Source organism: Protobothrops mucrosquamatus, unplaced genomic scaffold (genome assembly GCF_001527695.2).
Source record: "Protobothrops mucrosquamatus isolate PMUCROS unplaced genomic scaffold, P.Mucros_1.0 scaffold548, whole genome shotgun sequence".
NCBI classification, from domain to species: domain Eukaryota; kingdom Metazoa; phylum Chordata; class Lepidosauria; order Squamata; family Viperidae; genus Protobothrops; species Protobothrops mucrosquamatus.
Window position 1 is genome coordinate 509,279 of NW_015386852.1, and position 15,414 is coordinate 524,692.

Consider the following 15,414-nt stretch of genomic DNA (forward strand, 5'->3'; position numbering starts at 1 on the left):
CTGGCGACCCCAAGGGGGAGGGCCTTCTCTGTGGGAGCTCCCACCCTCTGGAACGAACTGCCCCCAGAGATCAGGGTGATCCCTGATCTCCCTTCCTTCCGCCGCGCCCTCAAGACGTGGTTGTTCCAGCTAGCGGGACTGGCCTAAGGGATTTTAAAGGGGTTTTAATTACTTTTAATTTGACATATTTAAATATTTCATTTTAATCAAATTTTAATTAGGTATAATATGTATAATATGTTAGTATTTTATCCAATTGTCAGCCGCCCTGAGTCCGCAAGGAGAAGGGCAGGATATAAATGTAATAAATAAATAAATAAATAAATAAATAAATGAGATATCCAGATGTAGATAAGCATGTAATTGTCTCCTACATAAATTAAACCACAGTGCCATATCACATTTTGTTAAAAAAAAATAAAGAAAAATATGTTAATTTCCAAACCTTTAGTTCAAGAATCTAAAAGATTCTACCTTGCCAGTTATATCGAGGACAGTCCCCTTAAAAAAGAAAAGTTATTGCAACAGTTTGCTTCCCTTGTTTATGAAGTGTGAAATGCCCTTTTAAATATGTCAACTATTGTTTCATGTACCATCTCAATATTTCAGAAAGCTCTTTTGTTTGGTAAACATGACCAGAAGGTAATAAGGGTTTCCTGGAAGGGCTGTGAACTGTACCAAACAAAGTTGCTTGATCAGAAGAAGCCTCGGTGCCAAGAAAACAGAGATACAGATTCTGCCACCATTTTGCAACCTCCCACCGTTTGCATATTTTTAGTAAAGGGTTTCCTATATGGCTGATAAATTGGAGAATTTGGTTTGTGAAGGTTTAACATCCGAGGATTTCTTCTTGCCTTGAATGTCTTGAGGGAGAAAACATTAAATCTGCTCCCAGGAAACTGTCATTAGGATTTAATCTGAAAGAGGGCAACACTGTTTGGTAATCCTTGAGCAAGGCTTGGAAGAGAGACCTCCATGAAATTCCAAGGGTTAGGCCAGAGGTCACCAATCTTTCTTGGTTGGCGGACCAGAGGAAAAGGGAGGGGGAAGCATTTTACACGTGTGTGCACACACATGGGCCAGTGAGCATGTGCGTGATGCAAAAGGAGCGAGGCTAGCACTTGTGTGATACTTGCTAGCCCTATCCCATTGTTGTGTAGCACAGTGCTCTGTTTCCGCGCTCTGCAGCGCCCATTTTTGCACCCTGTAGCACGGCAGTGGCAGTCTGTTTTCATGCCCCACGGCGGGCGGCATCCAGTTTTCATGGCCCAAGGCATGGCAGCGTCCCATTTTCGAGCCCGCAGTATGGTGGTGGCCCATTTTTGTGCCCTGTGGAGTGGCATCCTATTTTCACGCCCTGTGGCCATGGCACTAGTGCAAGTGACGGGCCTGTCCTACAGCCCGGTAGCCAGTTGGCCACAGCCCACTACTGGGCCGTGGCCCGCAGGTTGGGGATCCCTGGCTTAGGCTAGACTGAGAAGAAAAACAGTGAAAAGACACTGGCAAATCACACTGGAATCTTGTGAGTAAACTAGTCCTCAACTTATGACCACAGTTGAGCCCAAATTTCTGTTGCTAGTTGAAACATTTGTTAAATGAGTTTTGCTCCATTTTATGACTTTTCTTGCCACTGCAGCTGGTAAATTAGTAACACGGTTGTTAAGTGAAACAGGTTGACTTTGCTTGTCAGAAGGTCGCAAAAGGTGATCACATGACCCCTGGACACTGCAACCATCATAAATATAAGTCAGTTGCCAAGCGTCTGAATTTTGATCATGTGACCATGGGATTGCTGTGATGGTCATAAGTGTGAAAAACAGTCATAAGTCACTTTTATCAATGATGTCATAACTTTGAACGGTCAATCAATGAACTGTTGCAAATCAAGGACTACCTTTATAGAATGTGTTATTCCTTCAGTGGAGCTCATTTTGATCAGATCTGCTGTTTCTCACAGAAACACGGAATGTGTGTTTATGTGTGCACATATGCACCGCTTTGGCTGACCTTTGATCTCTGTCTCTCCTTGCTTCCCTCCCTCCCTCCTTCACACAAATCTTCACTTGTTTGGGGATCCTCTGACGTCTAGGTAGTAATTAAGTCTGACATGAAGGAAGAGAATTGACCATTTCATCTTCCTTTAAAAAAAATAAAATAAACCAAGAATCTAATTGCAATAGACAAGCAAAGAGAAACTGACAAACCCTCATTAAGAGAGAAAAGAAGTAAGGGCATAGACCCTCCAGTTCAAAAAGCTAGTAATTATGGGCTATTTTTCTTCTTGGAAGATAAATCCTAAACATAATTTTGGGGCTTTCATTTAATGTGATAAATAGATTTGGATGCTGCAATTTTATTCATACTTGTCTCAACACCTTGTTCAATGCATTTCTTTGACTATTTGGACTAGACCTTCAAAAATAGTGGTCTTTCTAGATAAGCCGTTTATTTTGCAATTACTGTGCTTGATTCATCAAATAGTACAGGGTCAAACAGTTCAGCCCTTTGCTCTAATTCTTTCCACGTCTCCCACCATGCGTCCCACCCTTTTTCTAGCTATAGAAAATCCACATAGTGGAGGGGGTAGATGAAAAGACAAAATAGCTGTAAAATGCCTTTGGATTCATAGTGTTAGGAATCTACCATTAAAAACATTGCTTTATATTTTTCAACCTTTCATTTCCTCTGCACCCACTTCCTTTTAGAAAGTCAAAATAATATACCAAGAGAGAAGGACCTTACTTAGTACCCTTTAATTAGTCCAAATAAAAAGAATGCTTATTCATTGTTTGTGAATTTTTCTAATGAGACAACTCAGCTAATATGATTTCTGTCCATTCTAGCTAGTATTCATCCCAGCAAGATTCAAAGACTTTCTTCTTTGATACTTACAAAATAAAACTGGAAACGGAGCATGTGTTTGCACTAATCCAAACATCTTTATCTTCAACAGGAAACATTTTTCTTTAAACAAAGTTTCTTGCAGGGGATGAAACTTCCAATGGAACAGAAGATGGTAACCTAGCTTTTCTGGGTGTAAATTTCCTGATATTCTTATGGCCCTCCAAAATTAAATTGATTTTTTTGAGTATTAAGCTACATGCCAAACTATATAATCCAGGACATTGCAGGGACACACAGGGCCAGAAAAAGTGGCCAACCCCTGTACTGAGGGGTCCTTGATATTCTTTGAACTTGGTTGTTTTCTTGCAGATGTTTCATTATCCAAACTAAGTAACATCATCAGTGCTAGTGTGCAAGAAAGCAACCAAGCTCAGAGAACACCAAGCACCCCTCATTTCAACCTTGAGCTACAAATATTCTCCTTTATTGGAACCGCTGCACTACAAAGAAGTTTTTGGATCCATGAATTTATATGGAATATATAGTACAGGTAGTCCTCGACTTATGTCTACAATTGAGACTAGACTGTCCATTGCTAAACAAGGCGGTTACTAAGTGAGTCATATCCAATTTTACAATCATTTTTGCCATGGTTATTAAACAAATCACTGCAATTGTTAAATGAATCTGGTTTCCCCCATTGGTTGTCAGAAGCTGCCTGGGAAGGTTGCAAAAGGTGATCTCATTACCCCAGGGTGCTGTAAATGTCATAAATATATGCAGGTTGGCAAGCCCCCAAATTTTGATCACATGATTGTGCTGTGATGGTCATAAGTACAAGGAATGATTGTAAGCAGTGCACACACGTTATACAGCCTGCCTTGCCTACCCTACAAGGTTTACCTTTGTAGCTGAAAAAAAAACCCCTTCAGTTTTTAGTGTATCTAAAAGACTAGGATTTTGTTCAAGGTAAGTTAATCCTATTAATGTTACCATGCACTGTGTGGCTTTAAATTACAAGAAGGCATTTTATTAATCTTTTGGGACATTTACCACTGGTTTACCTCTCATTTTAATGAGTGAAAATGTCAGCTTTCTATGTGGAATGAAATTAGCCCAATAAAACAAAACTTGGTTGCTTGTAAAAGATTGAATTATTTTTAAGAAGTTGTCAAACAAGGTAGAAAAATTTATATTTGGAGTTTAATATGGATATTGACTTGAAACAAATTAAAGTTGAAACTTTGTCAGTGAACAGATTACTTTTAATTTACCTTTAAGTTAAACCCAATTTAATAAATAGATCTGATTAAACCTCATACTGTAGATCTACCTTTACCTCTGACCAATACATAATTAATATATATTATTAATAATAATACCTCCAAATCACAAGACATTGGCTTTATTCATACTCTTCCCCTCTGCAGTTTGAATATAAAGTATAAAAGACTAAAAAGAGATTTTCGTAGACATCCCAGCCTTTGAACTACCCCAGGAACTGAAACAGCAAAGTTTCGCTGTCGGGCAAGCTTCCATGGCAGCCACCTTTCTTTCCTCTCACTTCGCCTCTTTTTAACCTCACACCCCACCTTCCGTAAGGGAAGGCAAAAGGCTCGCTCACCCTCTTGTGAAAGATGGCCTCCATATTTATGTGTCTCCCACCGCCACCATCGGCTTCCACACCACATGGTCCAACCCAGCCAATCAAGCCACACTCTGGCTGTGGTGCTCCGGCGCCTCATGGCTCCTCCTAGAGGAGGCAGACAGCACCGGAGGGGACCCCGCTCGCACCGTACCACCAGCGGGGCATTTTCAAAAACAAACGAGGATAGGAAGGGAAACAATAGGAAAAGAACGCAACTCTGGAAAATCCGTCGAAAAAAGGTGCCAGAACTCCGTTCCGGTGTGTTCTTTGACAAAAAAAAGCCCTCATTGTAAGTCACTTTTTTCAGTGTGGTTGTAACTTCGAACAGTCACTAAACAAATGGTTGTTAAGTCAAGGACTCCCTGTAACTGAATTTTTTTAGAACATCCAAAAATATAGGTTTTCATGAAGAATATGAGTATCTGATTGGAAAGATGGGGAGAAAAACAAAAAGAAATAATATTTTCCTACCTTTCCTCTGGGTTGTTTTTAAGATTTACTCTTCTTGGACTGGTTGTTCATACTTTTCTACAGAATATTTGAAATGGGTCAAGTAAATTGAGAGTGTGAGGGAAGCTTTTTTTTACCTAATCCTTCACTCTGATTGAATGTTATCTTCACTGTCTGGCAAGAAGATCCATCTCCTAAGCAAACTCCACACTGATCTTCAGTGGCGTTGGAATTAATTTCATAATCACAGCCAACAGTCTAAAAGAAAAAGAGCCTTTTTCAGAATGTTACCAGCACGTGACAGGATGGATACATGTATTTTTTTTCTTTAAAATATCAATTAATGGTACATATAAATCAAAAATAACTTTAGTCTTAACTTTTCATCCTATTTACACACAGAGGTCATATATGTCCCAAAGGTGCTTTTTCAAAAGGCAACTGAACATTTGAAAAAGCACCTTTGGGACAACCATGTCCTGGATGACTAAGAAGTTTGTGTCAATTACTAGATTATTCAGATGTCAAGTCATTATTTCAAACCAAATAACAGTTATGGGTTGACCTGAAGAGAATGCCTTTTATTCTCAGTAATTACGCATTACCAATATCACAACTTGAATTCATACAAAATAAAGTTATGATTATCTTATAAACTGCCTTCCAGATTTATGTTTCTGTACCTTCCTTAAGAAGTCTGAAACTCTTACTCTGTTTGACAGTCACCATCTAAAATAATGAGTGTATTATTATTAGAACTATTATGGTGGTTTTTCAGTGACAAAAATAGACTGATTCACTCTTTGGGTCATCAGGAAAATTCTCACAGCTAGCATAAAATATTTTGCAACTTTCAGCAGAGGTGGGTAACATTTGATGGTAGGGAGCTTCAAATCAACATTCCAATTATTTGGGGGGGGCATTGAAACCTTATCGAGAGAAATGGGACATCATGAAGTGGAGAAGGCAATTAACAATTCGCTCCACTTTAGGGTTTTCTGCAGCTTATTGGTGCGAAAGAAAACTCCCATCCCCATACTTAAAATCATCTGATCTCCCAAATCTAATTAAATCTACCTCCACTGAACAAGTAATTTCAAACGATTTTGAGAATCAGAATATCAGCTAGAAATCTCTGATTATGTCATCTGGACCAATTCCTATGAAATCTATTTTCCATAATGAATTTCAAAGAAAGTGGAAGAGGATGAAGTGATGACCTACTTAAACAGCTATTGAGACATCTTCTCATCATGATTATGGAGATAATAAGATCAGCCTTATGTGCCACATTATTGTTACTAAATATTTCATGGTCTCAATTCCCAATTCTTTTCAGATTTTTCAATCCTCCTACCAATGATAAATTCATTGCCATAGCAGTAGCTATCTTTGGCACTCTCTAAATTAGTTTCTGAGCTGTCACCATTGGAAACCACAGTATGCATATTAGTCCACTAATTGGGATTAAGGACTGTGATCATATGAAGCACGTTATCTTGCCAATGGCTTTGGTTTCTGATCCTTTCTCCAGCCAAATACAATGTTACAGTCCCACCATTAGAACATTTTATATTCCAATGATCCTCAGCTTTTGCCTGATGCTGTTATCCTGGCCACCCAATCCTATTCTTAGACTGTCTTCCATTTTTGAAGCAGAAATGTGTGAGTTTGGGCAGCTTATCTAGGAAGAGCCAAGAAGCTGAAATGGGCAACTTTCAATCTCCAGAGTTTGCTGAATCTTGAGAGTAAAATTGCCAAACTTCAATGATCTCTCCCTCCCCATGTTGAAATAAAAAAAGACATTGAAATAAAGAAAAGCACCCATACCACCATCACCATCATATTGCCTTATCTCCCACTTCCCAAATAATAACTTGGCCATCAAACATTGTCCACCACAGACATACAAACTGGCACCAGTATATAAAGCTGTAATCTAACTGGCCCATATTTGCAAGTCTGCAAATCTGAAGTCCCATGAAGGTTTCAGAGAAGGAAACATACCCAATACCTTACACATGCCATTAATGCAGACATCTCTGTAGCGGTTTCCTTCAAAACAAGGTGTACCATCAATTACAGCATCTAACATCTTATCCGAAAAATGGTGGTTTGTAGGGCGGCATTGCAGCTCACAGGGACTAACTGGGAGAAATCCCAAATATTAGATCAATAAAGCATATTTTAAAGCCACATTGTAAGGCTCTAATAGTATCATTTTTCATTCAAGACTAAAGATTCAAAGCTGTTTGTAAAAATTAGTATTTCAGTGACTCAGCCAACTAATGTCAGTTGCATCTATGATCCAGTCTTCCTGCAGTTCCTAATATAGGCTCCAAATTGGTATAGAAAAATAGGTGTAATGGTATTGCAGGAGATGACCAGGCTGAGCCCGAAGGAGGAGTCAAACACAAACACATCATCAGTCTGGAGTCCCTTCATGCCCACAAAAGATCTAAGTCCAGCCCATCTTGAATTCCATTGACTCTTATCTATTGCCAATTTGGTTTGGCCATTAGTAGTTCAGATTCTTGTAGAGAACTTCAGCTTGCAATAAACCTTTATATTCATTTGAACTGACTGGATTTCCTGATTTCCCCAACGCTTAACAGGTATGTGGAAAAGACCTTGGGAGATTAGGCAAAGAGACACTGCCAAGGGAACTCTCAGATAAGAGACAACATATCCCTCAGCTAGATAGTGGGTGGGGCAAGAGAGCCAGGTTTTCCTCACGAGGCCAACAATTGGCATGAACCATGCTGGTTCCTAAAACAGCCATACGAGCTGCTGATATTTACAGTACACATATTTGTAAATACCTTCCAAAATTATTTATTCTCAGCTGCGTTTGTGGGCCAAAAACACTATTGGTGGAAAGCCAGACTGAGAATTTTAATTTTTGCAGCTTAAATATCCATATACACTGCTGTTTCTTTTTGTTACTGGACAGGAAGTGTTAATTTCAGCTTGGCCTCAACATTAGCTTTTAGGCATTTATCCACTCCACTACAAGCATGTAATTTTCTTTCATCCTTCATATTCATTAATTTGCCTCTTGCCCACGTTTCTTCTCACTGCCCCCTATGTCAATATTTTTTTTCTTTTTCTCTTTCTTTGAAGTCAGCAACCCAAAAACCCAGGAATGTACAGAGCATCTCCAAATACTGGAATTGCGCTCAGAATTATGTTCCTTTTTCGCAATAAAGGAAAGGAGAGGAGAGATTGCTGGCTTTGCTCAAACTAAGGAGCAGGAGGAACAAAAAATAACCAAAATGGGCAAAGAGGGCATTTTAGCCTTTGGGTCCAAGAATCAGGAGGGCATTTTAGCCTTTGGGTCCAAGAATCCTCCCCAGAAAGGAGTGGATTATTGGCTGGAAGGGGTTCTTCAACATGCTACAGAGTCCAATCCAAACTACAGGTAATCCTCAACGTACAATAGTTTGTTTACTGACTGTTTGACGTTATAATGACACTGAAAAAAAGTGACCATTTTTCACATTTATCACCACTGCAGCATCCCCACAGTCACATGATCAAAATTTGGATGCTTGGCCACTGACTCATATTTATGACGGTTGAAGAGTCCTGGGTTCATGTCATCCCCTCTTGACAAGCAGAGTCAATGGGGAAGCCAGATTCACTTAACAACTATGTGACTGAGTTAACAACTGCAGTGTTTCATTTAAAAACGGTGCCAAAAAAGGTCATAAAATGGGGCACAACTCATTTAAGTGATATAAATTTTGGGATCCATTGAGGTTGTAAATTGTGGACTACCTGTGATAGCAGTATCCTTCTCCTTAAGGAGCATGTCTTAGTGCCAATGTTTTTGGGGTATTTCACAAACTGTGCCTGTATTGACAAGAAAGCATTCATCTAAACAAAATCTAGATTGTTAACCAGATTATTATCCAGATTGCTAGCAGATTATTTTCCCTTCCCTTACCTTTATTATAAACTGGGATCCATTGGTAGAATTCATTTTTGTAGGCAACTGTATCAAACTCGCTGCACTGCATCTGACGGAAATTTGGGGTTGCCTTTTGGCACCCTTTAACATTGCACATATGATAGCGCTTTCTCTCCCCAGTGCAATACTTCCCTCCAAACTGTGGTCTAAAGATGAAGAAGTCACTTTTAAATAAAGAAATCAATCATTATTTTTACATCCTACATTTCCCAAGAGGCAAGTGTACACAGAACCCTTGTCTTCATTCTTTCCTCACAGCATCATTGGGAGATAAATTCAGCAAAGGAATAGGTTGGTAAACATGGATCTCTCTCTCACACTTCTTGCACTAATCTGACATGACCTTGGGCCAGTCACTTTCTCTCGGGCCAGTTCTCCTCACAGGGTTGTTGTTGTGGGGAAAATAGGAGGAGGAAGGTGGATATGATTGCCACCTTGAGTTATTTGTAAAAAATAATGTAAATGGGATACACATGAATAAATAAAATATAATAAAAATTAATGGAATCCAATCACTGTACCACACTGATACTTTCTGAATCAAACTATAGTTTCTTTTCTTCATTTTTCTTCAAGTTTCCAAGAAACTTTTCGGTTTCTGCTTGTTTTTTAGATTTGTATTTCGCCTTTTTTCTAGGCAGTTCCTCTCTACTTTTTTCAACAATATCCTTATAAGGTAGCTTGGGCTGACAGAAAATGGCTGGTTGAAATTCACCCAATTGGATTCCATGGCTGAGGGAATGTACAGTCTTTCAGATCTTATCAAAATTGGCAAACTGTCTTATATCTCTTCACATCAACTGTTCTATTATCTTTAATTAGACCAGTGGTGGCGAACCTATGGCACGGGTGCCAGAGGCGGCACTCGGAGCCCTCTCTGTGGGCACACATGCCGTTGCCCCAGCCTTGCCTCTGCCGCGATCCCCTCCTCACCAGCAGCCTCCTGGAGGAGAGTCACCCCCGAGAATGGCCCATGCGGAGCAGCGTAGCCAAGGACATGGCAGCCAGGCAGCGTAGACAAGACTGCCCTCACGCACCATCGTGCACAGTTGATGCTGCGGGGCGTGGGCAGAGGGCGTGGCTGCCAGGGTGCTGCTGGGTTGCCTGGGCAATCTGCGGCGGGCCCTGGAGGTGGTGAGTGGCCCTGTGGGCAGGCAGGGTGAGGCGAAGCGAGGGCGGGGCAGGGGGTGGATCAGGGCAGGGCCAGTTTTTGGGCACTTGGTCTCTAAAAGGTTCGCCATCACTGAATTAGACAATGAAGGTTTTTCAGAAAAAGGAAGATCTAATCAAGATAGGTGGACCTCTATCTCTTGAATGTTATAGTCTGTCTGTCTGTCTGTCTGTCTGTCTGTCTGTCTGTCTGTCTGTCTGTCTATCTATCTATCTATCTATCTATCTATCTATCTATCTATCTATCTATCTATCTATTTATCTATCATCTATTTATTTTAGTGCCTTTGGGTCTCTCTTAGCTCCTGGCAACTGCTTGGATAAGTCCTTTTGTCATTGCCTTTTCCTAGGGCTGAGGGAGACTGACTGGCCCAGAATTAGCTTAATGCTTATTGCAGGACTAAAACTTGGACTCTTCCAGATCTGGTACCTTTAACCACAATATGGGCTCTTTCCATTCCATTGGGAATAAGATAGAAGCTACATGCCATGATAGATTTGGTCAAAGTCCCAGATGACCAGGCCTCCTATTTCTTCTCCGTCTATATTTCTTCTTTCTCCCTCTTTTTTCCTCCATGCTGAGAAACGATAACTGACTCTTGTTAGATTTCAAAACAGATGACTTGCAAAGGACTAGAGTTACTGTATGAAACCTTGGAAAAGAATCTCTAGAGATCACTCCAAAGACAGGAAACGCCACCCTTCAATGCAGCCATTCTTTAAGTACTCTGGAACCAGACTGTTAGGTTATAAGGAGATTGAAATCTTCAGTGTCTTACTCTGGGTTATTGCAGTGTCTTTCAGCTGCCTGAATGCCAGCTCCACATGTCCGTGTACAGTGTGACCAGGATGACCAGGACCCCCATGCGCCATTAATTGCTTCAGGGCTCTTGCCCACTGTTATGCATTCACCTGAGAGGCACCACTGAATAATAAAGCAGCAAATGCAATGGGTCAGGGGAAAAAATCCAGTTTGGCATGAAAATACACATCTACCATAGCAGCTCTTCGGTAACTGGCATAAGAGAATTCATCTTTCATTGAAAGCCAAGGTTGAGCCCAACTATTTATATGCAACTGAAGACGTGTGAAGAGGTACCTGAATGAGAGGGTAGGTATTTTACTTTGTGCCATGCTGATCCAGAGAAATTGCTGCCTGAGCAGCTGGGAGTTACTAAAGGATTATAGAACCCTTCTTGTGCCTGTTGGTTTCCTCACCATAGCTTATAGCAGATTGGATGATGGGGAGAGACGCACTCCCCTCCCTCAGACTTTTGACAAAGTTAGAGATTTGAAAAGAAAATGGGAGATCCAGTTACAGAGTTTGCATAATCAATTGGATAAAGTATACAGGACATAGCCTTTTGTGGCCAGAAAATTTTGGAGAAGATATATTATTCGACAATTTGTTTAGCTACAATTCACAGTTAGCAGGAACCCTTCCTCCCTCCCTCCCTCCCTCCCTCCCTCCCTTCCTTCCTTCCTTCCTTCCTTCCTTCCTTCTTTCCTTCCTTCCTTCCTTCCGTCTTTCCTTCCGTTTCTTCCAAAATGTCTTCCGAAAAAGTTCAGTCCTGTTCTAAAAGGGTGCTCAAGCCTTCTTACAAGGACTTGCTATATCAGAGTGGTAGTGGTAATTGGTGCCTCAAACCAGTAGAGGTCTTGAAACAGAAAAATCCAGGTTTTTCCTGGCTTGTATATAGACAACTTCAAGAGAGATGGCGAATTGATAAAAAGTTTACTTTTTCTATGGTCGATGGGAATTTTCTGAAGCAAGTTAGGGATGGTACTAAANCCCTGGAGGTGGTGAGTGGCCCTGTGGGCAGGCAGGGTGAGGCGAAGCGAGGGCGGGGCAGGGGGTGGATCAGGGCAGGGCCAGTTTTTGGGCACTTGGTCTCTAAAAGGTTCGCCATCACTGAATTAGACAATGAAGGTTTTTCAGAAAAAGGAAGATCTAATCAAGATAGGTGGACCTCTATCTCTTGAATGTTATATTCTGTCTGTCTGTCTGTCTGTCTGTCTGTCTGTCTGTCTGTCTGTCTATCTGTCTATCTATCTATCTATCTATCTATCTATCTATCTATCTATCATCTATTTATTTTAGTGCCTTTGGGTCTCTCGTAGCTCCTGGCAACTGCTTGGATAAGTCCTTTTGTCATTGCCTTTTCCTAGGGCTGAGGGAGACTGACTGGCCCAGAATTAGCTTAATGCTTATTGCAGGACTAAAACTTGGACTCTTCCAGATCTGGTACCTTTAACCACAATATGGGCTCTTTCCATTCCATTGGGAATAAGATAGAAGCTACATGCCATGATAGATTTGGTCAAAGTCCCAGATGACCAGGCCTCCTATTTCTTCTCCCTCTATATTTCTTCTTTCTCCCTCTTTTTTCCTCCATGCTGAGAAACGATAACTGACTCTTGTTAGATTTCAAAACAGATGACTTGCAAAGGACTAGAGTTACTGTATGAAACCTTGGAAAAGAATCTCTAGAGATCACTCCAAAGACAGGAAATGCCACCCTTCAATGCAGCCATTCTTTAAGTACTCTGGAACCAGACTGTTAGGTTATAAGGAGATTGAAATCTTCAGTGTCTTACTCTGGGTTATTGCAGTGTCTTTCAGCTGCCTGAATGCCAGCTCCACATGTCCGTGTACAGTGTGACCAGGATGACCAGGACCCCCATGCGCCATTAATTGCTTCAGGGCTCTTGCCCACTGTTATGCATTCACCTGAGAGGCACCACTGAATAATAAAGCAGCAAATGCAATGGGTCAGGGGAAAAAATCCAGTTTGGCATGAAAATACACATCTACCATAGCAGCTCTATGGTAACTGGCATAAGAGAATTCATCTTTCATTGAAAGCCATGGTTGAGCCCAACTATTTATATGCAACTGAAGACGTGTGAAGAGGTACCTGAATGAGAGGGTAGGTATTTTACTTTGTGCCATGCTGATCCAGAGAAATTGCTGCCTGAGCAGCTGGGAGTTGCTAAAGGATTATAGAACCCTTCTTGTGCCTGTTGGTTTCCTCACCATAGCTCATAGCAGATTGGATGATGGGGAGGGACGCACTCCCCTCCCTCAGACTTTTGACAAAGTTAGAGATTTGAAAAGAAAATGGGAGATCCAGTTACAGAGTTTGCATAATCAATTGGATAAAGTATACAGGACATAGCTTTTTGTGGCCAGAAAATTTTGGATATATTATTCAACAATTTGTTTAGCTACAATTCAAAGTTAGCAGGAACCCTTCCTTCCTTCCTTCCTTCCTTCCTTCCTTCCTTCCTTCCTTCCTTCCTTCCTTCCTTCCTTCCTTCCTTCCTTCCTTCCTTCCTTCCTTCCTTCCTTCCAAAATGTCTTCTGAAAAAGTTCAGTCCTGTTCTAAAAGGGTGCTCAAGCCTTCTGCAACAGTTAAAAGTTCACATAATTCTATTCTTCAGTGCTAGACTGAACTGGCCTAATTTTAAAAAGAAAATGTTCTCTCAGGCCACCCACCAAACTGCATATATGTACCTTGATCTTTCCTAACCAGCTGTTTTTCAGATGTGTTAGAATTGCAAGTACCCTGGCTGTAGCTGGTTGGAAATTTGAATGTATCTGCAAGACATCTTGGAGAAATGACTTCATTCATTATAAAATGAAGGCATAGCTTAGCATAAAAACAGTTGATTCTACATCAGTTGATTCTGAATAAATCAAAGTTCCCGTGGAAAACCTATTTAATATTTTATGTGAGCAGTCCCATAGACACAAAGTATTAAAATTCATCTGCTCAGGTAAAAAACAAACTTCGATCTTCCAGAGATAGGAGGGAGTCAGTTATTGTAATAAAAGGGTGAACTAGCTGAAAAGGTTAGAAAAGGCAAACAAAAGAACACTCAGTGGGTGGGAGAATGAACCATTTATGTTGCAGAAATACTTCTGTACTTGACATAAATAAATGCCTGGAACTCTTAGAGGCAAGATACTGACACTTTTTCATTGAGCTGTCATTGCTACCAAGACATATTAAAAACACATCTCTGATCTGCAACAGTAAGGAATTTATATTCCTAGAGGGGGATGGAGGATCTGGCATTGATTTGAAGAGAGCAAAAGTCTTGCTTCACCAGTGGAGAAAATGACAGTACTAAGATGAGGATTAAAATTTCAGATTGAACTCACACAGAGACATTGTTGTGAGAAACGTTGAGTGAAAGCAAAGTTTAGATACAGGGGAGAAAAAAATCAAAATGTTGCATAAGAGGCCACAAGGCTTTGGTTTGAATTCTCGCAGCACTAATAAAACCAGACAGGGGCCAAACTACCTTTCACCATTTTTGCCTTCTCCATCTTATTATCACCTTATTCTCTCCACATCTTGTTCCATCTGCTGCAGCATCCAGTTTTGAACGGCAAGAACCCTTCACAAAGCACCACAAGGTCTGGCAAATATTCTGAAAGAACAAGAATTTGAAATGTAATAACAGCACAAATCAATGAACAGTTTATGGAATCCTGAGAGAATGTCAGAGGGCTGAGAAATACATTTTTTGAAAGGACTGGTTTCAAGAAACTGGACCATCCTTTGATAAATGTGTAGACTTTGTAGGAACAAAGAGCAATGAAGCAGTATTGCCCCAAGTGTTTTTCCCTTGTAAGCTGGGGTCAAAAACAAGTGACAATGACAGATGTGATTGTATACTCCAAGTCTTGCCTCTTTGTTACATGCATGCAACATGTGCAATAAGCATTAAAAAGGGGTGGGGCTTTGATTGTGCAATCATAGTCACCATTTTGACATAATAATAATAATAATAATAACAACAACAACAACAACAGCAACAACAATAATAATAATAAAGTTGGAAGGGACCTTGGAGGTCATCGAGTCCAACCCCCTGCTCAGGCAGGAACCCTACACCATTTCAGACAAATGGCTGTCCAGTCTCTTCTTAAAAACTTCCAGTGTTGGAGCATTCACCCCTTCTGGAGGCAGGTTGTTCCACTGGTTAATTGTTCTAACTGTCAGGAAGTTTCTCCTTAGTTCTAGGTTGCTTCTCTCCTTGCTTAGTTTCCACCCGTTGTTTCTTGTCCTGCCTTCAGGCGCCTTGGAGAATAGCTTGACTCCCTCTTCTTAGTGGCAGCCCCTGAGATATTGGAACACTGCTATCATATCCCCCCTCGTCCTTCTCTTTGTTAAACTAGACATACCCAATTCCAGCAACCGTTCCTTATATGTTTTAGCCTCCAGTCCCCTAATCATCTTTGTTGCTCTTCTCTGTACTCTTTCTAGAGTCTCAGCATCTTTTTTACATCGTGGTGACAAAAACTGGATGCAGTATT

General features: G+C 40.7%; 1 protein-coding gene across 1 annotated transcript in view; it reads right to left on the bottom strand.

The window, feature by feature from the left end:
• ADAMTS12 (ADAM metallopeptidase with thrombospondin type 1 motif 12) overlaps positions 1 to 15,414 on the bottom strand; it is a 155,067-nt gene that overhangs the window by 43,052 nt on the left and 96,601 nt on the right. Inside the window, exons 13-17 of the mRNA XM_015817020.1 lie at positions 14,433 to 14,525; positions 12,684 to 12,829; positions 8,892 to 9,061; positions 6,957 to 7,090; positions 5,080 to 5,200 (exon numbers count right to left, since the gene is read on the bottom strand). Coding sequence (XP_015672506.1) covers positions 5,080 to 5,200; positions 6,957 to 7,090; positions 8,892 to 9,061; positions 12,684 to 12,829; positions 14,433 to 14,525 — 664 coding nt within the window. The remainder of the gene's footprint in view (positions 1 to 5,079; positions 5,201 to 6,956; positions 7,091 to 8,891; positions 9,062 to 12,683; positions 12,830 to 14,432; positions 14,526 to 15,414) is intronic.